Below are 14,911 nucleotides of genomic sequence, written 5' to 3'. Positions count from 1 at the left end.
TCAGAAACATTGATAGACTTCAGATTTAATCCTACAGCACAAAATAACATCAGAAACATTGATAGACTTTGGATTTAATCCTACAGCACAAAATAACATCAGAAACATTGATAGACTTTGGATTTAATCCTACAGCACAAAATAACATCAGAAACATTGATAGACTTCAGATTTAATCCTACAGCACAAAATAACATCAGAAACATTGATAGACTTCAGATTTAATCCTACAGCACAAAATAACATCAGAAACATTGATAGACTTTGGATTTAATCCTACAGCACAAAATAACATCAGAAACATTGATAGACTTTGGATTTAATCCTACAGCACAAAATAACATCAGAAACATTGATAGACTTCAGATTTAATCCTACAGCACAAAATAACATCAGAAACATTGATAGACTTCAGATTTAATCCTACAGCACAAAATAACATCAGAAACATTGATAGACTTTGGATTTAATAACATCAGAAACATTGATAGACTTTGGATTTAATCCTACAGCACAAAATAACATCAGAAACATAGACTTTGGATTTAATCCTACAGCACAAAATAACATCAGAAACATTGATAGACTTCGGATTTAATCCTACAGCACAAAATAACATCAGAAACATTGATAGACTTCAGATTTAATCCTACAGCACAAAATAACATCAGAAACATTGTCAGACTTTGGATTTAATCCTACAGCACAAAATAACATTAGAAATATTGATAGACTTTGGATTTAATCCTACAGCACAAAATAACATCAGAAACATTGATAGACTTCGGATTTAATCCTACAGCACAAATTAACATCAGAAACATTGATAGACTTTGGATTTACTCCTACAGCACAAAATAACATCAGAAAACATTGGTAGACTTTGGATTTAATCCTACAGCACAAAATAACATCAGAAACATTGATAGACTTCGGATTTAGTCCTACAGCACAAAATAACATCAGAAACATTGTAGACTTTGATTCAGACTTTGGATTTAATCCTACAGCACAAAATAACATTAGAAACATTGATAGACTTTGGATTTACTCCTACAGCACAAAATAACATCAGAAACATTGATAGACTTTGGATTTACTAGCTCCTACAGCACAAAATAACATCAGAAACATTGATAGACTTTGGATTTAATCCTACAGCACAAAATAACATCAGAAACATTGATAGACTTCAGATTTAATCCTACAGCACAAAATAACATCAGAAACATTGATAGACTTTGGATTTACTCCTACAGCACAAAATAACATCAGAAACATTGATAGACTTTGGATTTAATCCTACAGCACAAAATAACATCAGAAACATTGATAGACTTTGGATTTAATCCTACAGCACAAAATAACATCAGAAACATTGATAGACTTTGGATTTAATCCTACAGCACAAAATAACATCAGAAACATTGATAGACTTTGGATTTAATCCTACAGCACAAAATAACATCAGAAACATTGATAGACTTTGGATTTAATCCTACAGCACAAAATAACATCAGAAACATTGATAAACTTCGGATTTAATCCTACAGCACAAAATAACATCAATTAGAATGATACCACTGAAGTACACACTACTAAATAAGGATTTTCAAAACAAATATTCTGTAACAGGAAGCTCTCAAAGTCAAATGTTAATGTCCTGCACAGCATTTCAGTTAAACACCTTTGAAATGTTCAAGCAATAAGGCCTTACGTAATTCTGCCAAATTCTTTGTTGGCATGAGTAGATTGTAAAGATGTTTCCTAACCTCACAATTTATTGAATTGTTGGCACCACAGGGCTTTAAAGAGTCATGGATGAAAGAATGTCTAAGGAATATCAGAATCTGCTAAGGCCACTGAACATTGATTTGTTGCCATTATATCAAACTTCAGCATGCATATTTAATTCACAGGTTATAAAATCTAATGTTCACATCGAGAAAAGAGGTCAAACAAACACAGGACAAAGTCACTAAATATCTCCTTAACAAGTTTGGGGTAATTACACCTGGTTCGTCTAAGAACAAATCTGTAGTTGGAGAAAATTTACTGATCTTTCCCCTCAGTCCCAGTGGCCTCTTTCTGATGAATCTAGGTCAGTAATAAAAGTGACAGTTACCCTCTGAATCTATATAAAACTAGTATTTACACTTAAAGGATCGAGCTCAGTATTGAGGGGGCTTTCATTCTTTAGGTGAAAACAAACTTATTTGATGAAATAAACGCATGTGCAACTTTCAAAGTGCATGCTCTCCACCACTTTTTGGATTCACATGAAATTCAAATTATTTTCCTCTGTCGTGTTGATATGTTTTTGTATTTCTTTAACTTTCAAGGAAATGTCCTCAACATCTTAACAGTAATATGGCAACAACACCAATTACTGCTTGGTTCTATGGGAAGTTCAGACAAACATATCTATTTTAAAGGCATTTATAAGAAATTATCAAACATTTGAAAGGATTGAACAAAAGAAATATAAGGTATTACCAAAATCTATAGACTTTATTACAAGGGAATTGTCCTTGGAGGTCTCGTCATTGTTTCTCAGGGCCAGAAATATCCCATTAAATGTAGAGAGTTAAAACCCCATTATCATCAATACCAGATTCTGTCTAGGCACCAGTGTGGCATTCCACCATGTTTGTGGTGCAATGATAATCGTATGATAAGTGTTTCATAAAATGCCTTCTATGTCAGACTGACTGACTCCTGTGTAAAATGATTCAGACTTGAACCTATGATAGGAGCATTTCAATGGAAGCAGTCCAGCTCTTTTTTCTGGGCTAACTATGTTGTTCCTTTGAGTTTCACTTTCATGGTCCCTAATTCTCTGTTGATTGGCCCTAATTTTCTCTTTGGTGTTAAATGAACTACAATGAATGACTGCCACATACTCCAAATGCATTGTCTACATATTCTTTACCAAAGCAAGCTACTGGCTAGCACTTTATACTCCATGGCTACTACAAGCAGTTGTATCTTTTCTTTACATCTTTATCCACATTTATAACACAAAAATACAAAACTTCATTCAGCCATGTTTCTATTCACATTTTTTTTGGAACACCAACAAAACTTTATAGTCAGTGGAGACAGGAGTATAAGATGGATTTGGCACTACTTTCTGATTTGGTCTTTCTGGCAGTACCTATTGAAACACAACATGCACAGAGAAGCATTTGGTATACAATGCAACTTCTAGGTAAAAATCAATCAAGACATTAAAAGATTCATCATGGAATTTCTAAGAAATATTGATTTCCTCAATTATTAATTATATTGATGACTTTTGTCTAAATATGAAATATTAATAAATTCATCAAACAGAAAAGAAGCTATATCTGCTGTTTGAAATAGTTTTGCTCGTCCTTGGATGCATGTCAATTCATAACACCAGATCCAAAATAATGTGCAGGTAGCTGTATTTTGATGTCAAGAAACAGAAAACAAATCTATAAAATAAAATTGATTACTTGAAAAATGGATTAATTCTAGTTATAATTTATTGGTATTAAGGTTGATAAGGACAACAACAACGCCTTCATCATCTCTGTGACTTGTTAATGATCACAATGTCTTCATCAATTATGTGACGTGTCAATCATCACAACAATGTCTTCATCAACTCTGTGACTTGTCAATTATCACAACAATGTCTTCATCAACTCTGTGACGTGTCAATTACATTATCACAATATCTTACGACTCAGATCCTTCCACTATGGGTGGTCTCAAATATCACATTTAATCAAATTTGATTTAATGAAGTGCTGCTGAATAAAAAAACCCAGGTCATCTGACCATTGGCACAATTCAACATAGTCGTTTAAAGATTTTAGACATTTTGACCCCTGTGATCTTGAATGAAGATCAAGGTCATTTTTTTAAAAAACAAATATGGTAGCCCTTCATCCCAGCATGTAACAGGCCCAATATCTGGTGTCTAGGCCTCTTATTTATTCACAAAAAGTTATTTCAAGATTTTAGCCTATTTGACTCCAGTGACCTTGGTTGAAGGTCAAGGTCATTCATTTGAACAAACTTGGTAGCTCTTCATCCCAGCATGTCACAGGCCCCATATCAGGTCTCTAGGGCACCTAGTTATTCTCAAGAAGTCGTTAAAGGTTTTGACCTATTTGACCCCTGTCACCTTGAATGACAGTCAAGGTCATTAATTTGAACAAAATTAATAGCCCTTCATCTCAGCATGCCACAGGCTCAATATCAGTATCTTGGGCCTTTCAGTTCTTGAGAAGAAGTCGTTAAAAGATTTTAGCTTATTTGACCCCTGTGACCTTAAATGATGGCCAAGGTCATTCATTTGAACAAACTTGATAGCCCTTCATCCCAGCATGCAACAGGCCCAATATCAGTACCCTGGGCCTTCTGGTTCTTGAGTAAATGGTGACTAAATTTAGGATCTTATCTTTTCTCTTCTTCCTAACTGACTTTATCTTTCCTTATGCCTCCCTTGGCACCGCCTCACTTTTGGCCTTGAGTTGAGCGTAACGCCCCTGTGAGGAAGGCTCTGGCTTCTGTCCCCTGGCTAAGACACACCAAAGTCTTTAAAAGTGGTAGTTTCTGCTCCTACTTAGCGCTCAGCATACAGGGAGTGGGACGACTGGTTTGCCCGTTGTCAGTATAATGTCACCGGGTAGGGTATGTTGCTTGGTGTCTTCGTCGGCATGCTTCAGTGATATGGCACTATAAAATGGGCAACAGTTCCACTATACAAGAAGACACAACATGAATATACTGCAGTCTCCCAAAACATACACTTTGCAAAACATACACGCAACACACCGCATACCTACATGGGAGGCCTTCCTTACATGACCATAGCTGTTAATAGGACGTTAATTAATCAGACAAACAAACAAACAAACAATGGTTCTTGAGAAGAAGTTGTTTAAAGATTTGACCCTATTTACCCTTGTGAACTTGAATGAAGGTCAAGGTCATTCATTTGAACAAACTTGGGAGCCCTTCATTCCAGCAACCTACAGGTCTAATATGAGTACCCTGGGGCTAGCGGATTTTGAGAAGAAGTTGTTTGAATGAAAAGTTTACGCACGGCAGACTGCGCACGACGACGGACGGAGCATGATGACAATAGGTCATCCTCGAAGGGTCAGATGACCTTTAAAAACCAACCTATATAAAGCATATTTTGTGTAAATCTCATTAAAATATACTTTCTTTACATTCAAACACTGTGTTATATGATGGTATAGTGTTCTTTAAATATTTCAGTTTATTAAAAAAAAAATGAACAATAATCTTTCCAGCCCTATCGCAGCAGCCAAATCAATATCGTAATATTGATAAAACTAGAACATAGCATCCACTTTGTGTCATTGGTACCCTCACTCTTATACTGAGGACATGTTCTACAGAAGTCTTACAGTTCACATCCATCTGGCTTTATTTCTATTTCAGTGTATTTTTGTGTCCAGCAGCACATGCTAAACTTTGTCATCTTTGAAGAAAGATAAGAACAGGTTATCATCATGTTTTACTCTGCATATTTATAGGTAAAGGAATCATTGACATCAGAAAATACAAAAACAATGCAATAAAACAAGAATTTATGAAACCATTTCAAAACAAACAAATCTGTCTTCAAAACCATTCTCTCGAGCAACAAATTTTACTGATGATCAAATTGTGTTTGCACATCTATCAAATGTTGTAGGAAAACAACAAAACACTAAAATGTAAGTTGATATTATCATTGATGTTGGGCTAGAAACTCTCGTTAAAGTTGTATGTCTTTTTGTCATCCGAAACCAATGGAAATCAAGCCATCAATTTGGAATGATCAGCAATAAAGAATAATCCCTGGGAATGACTTTACAATAAACCCGCTCTGTTATATGATCCTTGTTGCTCTCATTATGGTCTAACAAGGTAAGCTCATACAACATAGAGATAAAACAACATTGTGCCTACGGTACCGTTTGTAGGGTACCGTTTGTGGTACCATTGGGACACATTCCAGAAAAAATGTACACCTGGGTCTATCAGTGAATTGTTTCTATGTGATGTTTACTCTCTAAACCAAAATGGCAGGTGGGAAACAGAATTTCAGAAGGAGGAATAGAAATAAAGAGATACAGAACATTAAACTCACTGTGTTATGTTCCTGAGGGGCTTGTCCATCTGCCACGGAGAAATACATTTTACGTTCCGACGGTTCCTGTAAGATAATGCTCAGTGTGTAAGTGATAAAGCTAGCACTTACATAGAGAATAGCAATTAAAACCTGTGAAACTATCAACAAAATATGACTAAGTTAAGTCGGTACTAAAATAGGAAGGTATGAATAGTGACAGGTTTCAAATGGAATTATTGACTAAATATGCAGCATAAGTTACTCATTAGGTTTTGTAGAGCATATTTTCAAATGCACATTATCAATTATGAAATGAAGTTATCAAATAAAGGATTTAGTGTGTATTCAATTATGATGATATATCTAATTTTCCATTTGTCCCTAATAGAGATTGGGTCAAAGGAAAGTCCATCTCTCTAGACCTTAGTGGATAATAGCACCTTTGGTAGGAATAGGCTCATATAGTATGTGGTCTTCTAATTCCAACATAAGTGTATAATAAGAGTGCTCTCATACCAAAATACAATAGATTTGTCTAAATGTAACAGCAAAAATCATAACAAAAACTATAGTTTAATGCCGAAATTCAAAAGATTGAAAAATGTTGGATACTGTTGTTCATGAAAATATCTTTTGTATATGGTTTTTTTTAATAGATCTAATGAATAAAATAAAACCCAGTTTTTTACTTTGAACCAGATTATTTATTCAGTCTGGCATAACCCACCCTGTCTCTGTCCAGTGGGGCGATTAGAATTATATCCACGCTTCGCCCTGCCGTACTCGCCCCACGAGCTTCACTAAGTCGTACAAGCTGTGCCGTACTGGAATCGGTGATGTCAAATAAAATCTCGCTTGGTCCATCGCTGTCGACAGCTGTCAGGGTTCCGATGGTCGTGTCTGCAACACATGAAATTACATATGATAGGTTTAGTCATATATACCATATTGATTAATTATAAAAGCCCTTTTGCCAGTTTTTTGGGAAGGAATGACTTTCAGATTTGTGACGGACCAGACCTTTACACCTAGGTGTTGATAACTATCATTGTATTTTCAAAGCCATAGTTTTGTATGGTATTTTTTGTCTTTAATTCTCCAACTGATTAAGTGGTGTAGTGGTGCAGATGATAGACGTCAGAGTCATGGTAAGTGTCAAGTATGGGGGTTCAAATCTTGTTAGAATAATGCATTTTTATTTGAGCAATATGCATGAGTGTTGAATAAATGCGACAAAGGAACGTATGTATATAAGTTATATATATCATTTTTTCATGTGATATTTTTTTGTTTGTTTTTTTTGTTGTTTTTTTATTATGCCTCAATTTGTATTGATATCTCTTTAAAAAGTACCCTTTTCAGACACCTGACTAAAGTGAGAATAAATTATTTTTTGAAGGGGGTTCAAAAGGAACTCTCTCCTTTCATCAAAGGATTCAGAACTTTCAATGTGGATTTGACTTTAATCTGAGTGATTACCTTAATTTGACCTTAATTGACTTATCATTCAGAATTGCTTCATGATACTTCCTTTTCTATCAACTTACAGGCTTAATGATGTAATGCCATATGCAACTTATTTGTTCACATGGATGCTGAATTGAAATAGAAATAAAAATATTATGATGAAAAAGTTCTAAATGACAACTTGAAATAAAATGGAAACTTAACTGACTGAGTGAGAAAATAATGTGAAGTTTGAGGTGATTAATCAATATTTTTACAGCATACTTCTCACAATGGAAAGGTGTGTCCTTTTGCTGATCTAAAAAACTGTATATGAGATTAAAACCAAACTTGCATGCTATCTACTTTGAGATTAGTTCTCAGCATATGAACCCTTTCATCCAAACTACACCAGAAATTTTCTCGATTCACTTCAGATTAGTCTCTGGAAATGTCTAAAACATGTATATATGGACTGAAAGGCTGCTCATTGCTGCCAAACATCTCATAAGCAATGAAAGAAAACTGAGAACGACTTCAACATTATTGAATTTTCTGCATAACTTCGAGACAATAAAGCCCAGTTTGGACTCATAAGATAAAAGACACTTTGACAATGCACTGTGGTGTCCTTGAAGCTAACAATAAGTGACCAGAGATGTTGGGTGTCTGGTATGGAATATGATCCATAAAGGTAAATTCCGACAGATAGAACCAGACAATGGTGTCAGCCATACAGGGATTATAACACCATGCTATTAAACACATCCAAACAAAAGGTGTCTTATTGACAGATGTAACCTGGTAACTCATCAGACTGGGATAATGTCAGGACAAACTTATACCAAATACTTCTTTACAAGGGTCTGATCTCAACACTTACTCCAGATCTATATCACATAATGGCCTACAGACACCTGTCTATAACGTAATGGCATACAGACACCTGTCTATAATGTAATGGCCTACAGACACCTGTTTAATGGCCTACAGACACCTGTCTATAATGTAATGGCCTACAGACACCTGTCTATAACGTAATGGCCTACAGACACCTGTCTATAACGTAATGGCCTACAGACACCTGTCTATAATGTAATGGCCTACAGACACCTGTCTATAACGTAATGGCCTACAGACACCTGTCTATAACGTAATGGCCTACAGACACCTGTCTATAACGTAATGGCCTACAGACACCTGTCTATAATGTAATGGCCTACAGACACTTGTCTATAACGTAATTGCCTACAGACACCTGTCTATAATGTAATGACCTACAGACACCGTCTATAATGTAATGGCCTACAGACACCTGTCTATAACATAATGGCCTACAGACACCTGTCTATAATGTAATGACCTACAGACACCGTCTATGATGTAATGGCCTACAGACACCTGTCTATAACGTAATTGCCTACAGACACCTGTCTATAATGTAATGGCCTACAGACACCTGTCTATAACGTAATGGCCTACAGACACCTGTCTATAATGTAATGGCCTACAGACACCTGTCTATAACAGAATGGCCTACAGACACCTGTCTATAACAAAATGGCCTACAGACACCTGTCTATAATGTAATGGCCTACAGACACATGTCTATAATGTAATGACCTACAGATACCTGTCTATGATGTAATGGCCTACAGACACCTGTCTATAATGTAATGGCCTACAGACACCTGTCTATAATGTAATGACCTACAGATACCTGTCTATGATGTAATTGCCTACAGACACCTGTCTATAATGTAATGACCTACAGATACCTGTCTATGATGTTATGGCCTACAGACACCTGTCTATAATGTAATGGCCTACAGACACCTGTCTATAATGTAATGACCTACAGATACCTGTCTATGATGTAATTGCCTACAGACACCTGTCTATAATGTAATGGCCCACAGACACCTGTCTATGATGTAATGCATACAGACACCTGTCTATAACGTAATGGCCTACAGACACCTGTCTATAATGTAATGGCCACAGACACCTGTCTATGATGTAATGGCCTACAGACACCTGTCTATAATGTAATGGCCTACAGACACCTGTCTATAACGTAATGGCCTACAGACACCTGTCTATAATGTAATGACCTACAGATACCTGTCTATGATTTAATGCCTACAGACACCTGTCTATAATGTAATGAACCACAGACACCTGTCAATAATGTAATGGCCACAGACACCTGTCTATAATGTAATGACCTACAGATACCTGTCTATGATGTAATGGCCTACAGACACCTGTCTATAATGTAATGAACTACAGATACCTGTCTATGATGTAATGCCTACAGATACCTGTCTATAACGTAATGGCCTACAGACACCTGTCTATAACGTAATGGCCTACAGACACCTGTCTATAATGTAATGACCTACAGATACCTGTCTATGATGTAATGCCTACAGATACCTGTCTATAATGTAATGACCTACAGATACCTGTCTATAATGTAATGCCTACAGACACCTGTCTATAACGTAATGGCCTACAGACACCTGTCTATAACGTAATGGCCTACAGACACCTGTCTATAATGTAATGGCCTACAGACACCTGTCTATAACGTAATGGCCTACAGACACCTGTCTATAATGTAATGGCCTACAGACACCTGTCTATAATGTAATGGCCTACAGACACCTGTCTATAACATAATTGCCTACAGACACCTGTCTATAACAAAATGGCCTACAGACACCTGTCTAGACACCTGTCTATAATGTAATGGCCTTGGCCTACATACACCTGTCTATAACAGAATGGCCTACAGACACCTGTCTATAACAAAATGGCCTACAGACACCTGTCTATAATGTAATGGCCTACATACACCTGTCTTATGGCCTACAGACACCTGTCGAATGGCCTACAGACACATGTCTATAATGTAATGGCCTACAGACACCTGTCTATGATGTAATGGCCTACTGACACCTGTCTATAATGTAATGGCCTACAGACACATGTCTATAATGTAATGGCCTACAGACACCTGTCTATAATGTAATGGCCTACAGACACCTGTCTATAATGTAATGGCCTACAGACACCTGTCTATAATGTAATGGCCTACAGACACTTACATAATGGCCTACAGACACTTGTCTTACAACTCATCAACCACTTATACTAAAACTAGAAATTTCATATTTGATCAACCATTTCAGCAATATTATAATTCTGTCATAAAATCCCTCCAAAGCTAATTAGGATTTTGTCTTACCCAAACACATGGCCATTACAAGCATAACAAAATGACCAAATGAACCTATTACATTTCTCAGGAATAAATGAAGTGCATTTGAGCATTATTTAGGCCCAAATCTATCTGTAAATCGATCTTGTGCTGTGAAAATTGCCTGGCAGGGCATGCTAACGTTGTGGAGTCTCGATGTAATAACACATGTATAAAGGCAATAAAGATGGCAATTTGGCCCATTCACCACCGCATACAGGAGATGCTTACAAATTAATCCCAAGTGATGAAAAATGAAGTTTCAAAACCAGCATGTTAAGTACAACATGTAGACAGCATATTTTAAATATTTATAAACTTATATGGTGTACAAGGGACCACACTGCTAAAATGAATGGAGACAATTATTCCTTAAATAGTTTGATTGAAGATTGTTTTTATATGTATCCTAGGGCATCACATCAAGACATTCTAGATATGACCTTCCTTAAACCTTGCCAGCCAGAGTTCAATCTCAGACACAGACGTGAAAATGTTAGGGATCACCTACCCGATCACATGACGATCACATGACCCCTCGCATGCTTCACAATCAATGTGAAATAGATAAAGTTTATTTCTTTAAAAGGTGCTGTTTGGCAAGCCTCGGGTTGACCAGCCAAAGTCTTTCACTCGGGTTGAGATATCCCTATCCACTTGACAGACCCACGTAAGATTCTATTAATACCCAGCTCCCTTATTTTATGATCCTGCTTACTGATCTGAACTTTAAGAATTTTTTTCTTGATCATCTAATCATGTACAGAATAAGAGAAGTCTTCGTCGTGTTGGGCAGGAAAACAACAAATATTTCCAATGACATCTGAATTTTATAGACAAGTCCTGGCAGTCCTTGATTACCTCTGTCTCTCAGGAGCCCATGTGTAAAATAAAACCAAGCAGCACCACCATACATCAGTAACTCACTCGGCTCAACAAGATATGCCTTTTAAGTCTCAGAGAGATTTGCCAGGGAATTTAAAGTTCTAGTGAAAAAATGTCGTCGAAAACCACAGCTTTATTGATATCTATTGGTTTCAAACATTCCGTCGTTTCCGTGGTACAAATTCTTAAACAGCACAAGAGCTGTAATTTATATTTGGATCTATTGCTATCTTTATGCGCTACTTTTGAGTACAGCTATACCGTTAATTTATCGACTCACCAGTCATTAATGCACAATATTGAACCCAATTTTTGTGTAAACAAATTGTGTTTTATGTTTTCTAATTAAAATCAACCATAATTTCACCCTTTTCATTCCAGCATGTTATGATTAAATCTGCTTGTTACTTTATTGTCAAGGCCTTCCAAGGCCAATAAGCATTAAATTTTCTGTTTTACAAATACCTTATTTACAACTTAGTCCAACTGGTCTTAAAACAGCCGTACTATGAGCCTTGCCTTAGAAAGTGGTTTAAATGAAATTAAATCCAATATCTGTAAATTCTTTGCTTTCAGTCAGAATTTATGTATCAAACCTGAAGCTAATGACATTTTCTTTCATAGCAATCAAATTTTCACTAGCATTACGAATGCTATGACATCATCTCTTTTCTTATATTTACAATATAACTGTCAAACTACCATATCTTATTACCATACATTTAGTTACACAGGGTTATGTACAGCATCGTCGATGGATAAAACCATTCTATTGATCTAGATGGCTGATGTGTAATCATCACAGGACTTAGATGCTTCGATATGGAATCAAAACATTTAAATTATAGTTGTTTTAGCATGGGGGATAACTCGGAGACATGGAAACCAAATTCTGATAAATGATTTATACAGTTCACAACAGCTCAAATCAGCAAATTATAAAAATATGCAACAACAAATAACAAACTATTTTCAATACAATGAAATAATGAAAAAAAATTGTACTCTATATAGTCTGGATATGTACTCAATATTGACTGAATACGTATTCCATATTGACTGGATATGTACTCAATATTGACTGGAAATGTACTCTATATTGACTGGATATGTACTCTATATTGACTGTATATGTACTCGATATTGACTGTATATGTACTCCATATTGACTGTATATGTACTCCATATTGACTGGATATGAACTCAATATTGACTGGATATGTACTCCATATTGACTGGGATATGTACTCTATATTGACTGGATATGTACTCAATATTGACTTGATATTGACTGGATATGAACTCAATATTAACTGGATATGTACTCGATATTGACTGGATATGTACTCTATATTGACTGGATATGTACTCAATATTGACTTGATATGTACTCAATATTGACTGGATATGTACTCCATATTGATTGGATATGAACTCAATATTGACTAGATATATACTCAATATTGACTGGATATGTACTCAATATTGACTGGATATGTACTCAATATTGACTGGATATGTACTCTATATTGACTGGATATGTACTCAATATTGACTTGATATGTACTCAATATTGACTGGATATGTACTCCATATTGATTGGATATGAACTCAATATTGACTAGATATATACTCAATATTGACTGGATATGTACTCAATATTGACTTGATATGTACTCAATATTGACTGGATATGTACTCTATATTGACTGTGTATGTATTTGATATTGACTGTATATGAGCAACAACTTCCTTGATGAAGTATCAGAGTTACTGCTGTTATCCTAATATCAATAAGCCACTAGACTATCAGGACAAGTTGGAGAAAACATATGGAAAACTAATTATCAGTTATTCTCCATTTCCATGACAGCCTTAAATAATAATTTGATCCTTCTCATGATGGTCAAGCCACAGTGGATGCTGCTGGATCGATGTTTTACCACAGAGAGTGTAGGCATCATGCCCAATGATGGGGCTCATATACAATTGTCCGATTAACTCTCTGTTAACAAGTAACTGAGCACATGCTTAGTTTATTCATAGTTGACTTCAACAACACTCAAGGTCATACAACAGTTTGGAGGTGGCTGTGGCATTAAATTTGTCTTTAAATACACTAACATATTACTTCACATTGTTACTTGAACAGATAAGTAAAAGATGGACAGGTTATGGATGAGGACATATGGACATACAGGTAGATGTAGGGAGGATAAATCAAAAGACGAGGACATATGGACATACAGGTAGACAGGGAGGATAAATCAAAAGACGAGGACATATGGACATACAGGTAGACAGGGAGGATAAATCAAAAGACGAGGACATATGGACATACAGGTAGACAGGGAGGATAAATCAAAAGACGAGGACATATGGACATACAGGTAGATGTAGGGAGGATAAATCAAAAGACGAGGACATATGGACATACAGGTAGATGTAGGGAGGATAAATCAAAAGACGAGAATATGGACATACAGGTAGATGGACGAGGACATATGGACATACAGGTAGATGTAGGGAGGATAAATCAAAAGACGAGGACATATGGACATACAGGTAGATGTAGGGAGGATAAATCAAAAGACGAGGACATATGGACATACAGGTAGACAGGGAGGATAAATCAAAAGACGAGGACATATGGACATACAGGTAGACAGGGAGGATAAATCAAAAGACGAGGACATATGGACATACAGGTAGATGTAGGGAGGATAAATCAAAAGACGAGGACATATGGACATACAGGTAGACAGGGAGGATAAATCAAAAGACGAGGACATATGGACATACAGGTAGATGTAGGGAGGATAAATCAAAAGACGAGGACATATGGACATACAGGTAGACAGGGAGGATAAATCAAAAGACGAGGACATATGGACATACAGGTAGACAGGGAGGATAAATCAAAAGACGAGGACATATGGACATACAGGTAGACAGGGAGGATAAATCAAAAGACGAGGACATATGGACATACAGGTAGATGTAGGGAGGATAAATCAAAAGACGAGGACATATGGACATACAGGTAGACAGGGAGGATAAATCAAAAGACGAGGACATATGGACATACAGGTAGACAGGGAGGATAAATCAAAAGACGAGGACATATGGACATACAGGTAGATGTAGGGAGGATAAATCAAAAGACGAGGACATATGGACATACAGGTAGA

General features: G+C 36.2%; 1 protein-coding gene across 11 annotated transcripts in view; it reads right to left on the bottom strand.

Moving 5' to 3' along the window:
- Window positions 1-14,911, bottom strand: part of LOC138322812 (cadherin-23-like) — a 208,952-nt gene that overhangs the window by 42,455 nt on the left and 151,586 nt on the right. For all 11 annotated transcript variants that reach the window (XM_069266935.1, XM_069266936.1, XM_069266925.1 and 8 more), the window contains 2 exons: window positions 6,852-7,024; window positions 6,143-6,208 (listed from right to left, as the gene is read on the bottom strand). In XM_069266935.1, the coding sequence (XP_069123036.1) occupies window positions 6,143-6,208; window positions 6,852-7,024 (239 nt within the window). The remainder of the gene's footprint in view (window positions 1-6,142; window positions 6,209-6,851; window positions 7,025-14,911) is intronic.

Source organism: Argopecten irradians, chromosome 5 (assembly GCF_041381155.1).
Source record: "Argopecten irradians isolate NY chromosome 5, Ai_NY, whole genome shotgun sequence".
NCBI classification, from domain to species: domain Eukaryota; kingdom Metazoa; phylum Mollusca; class Bivalvia; order Pectinida; family Pectinidae; genus Argopecten; species Argopecten irradians.
This window is presented reverse-complemented; position numbering and strand designations above follow the sequence as displayed.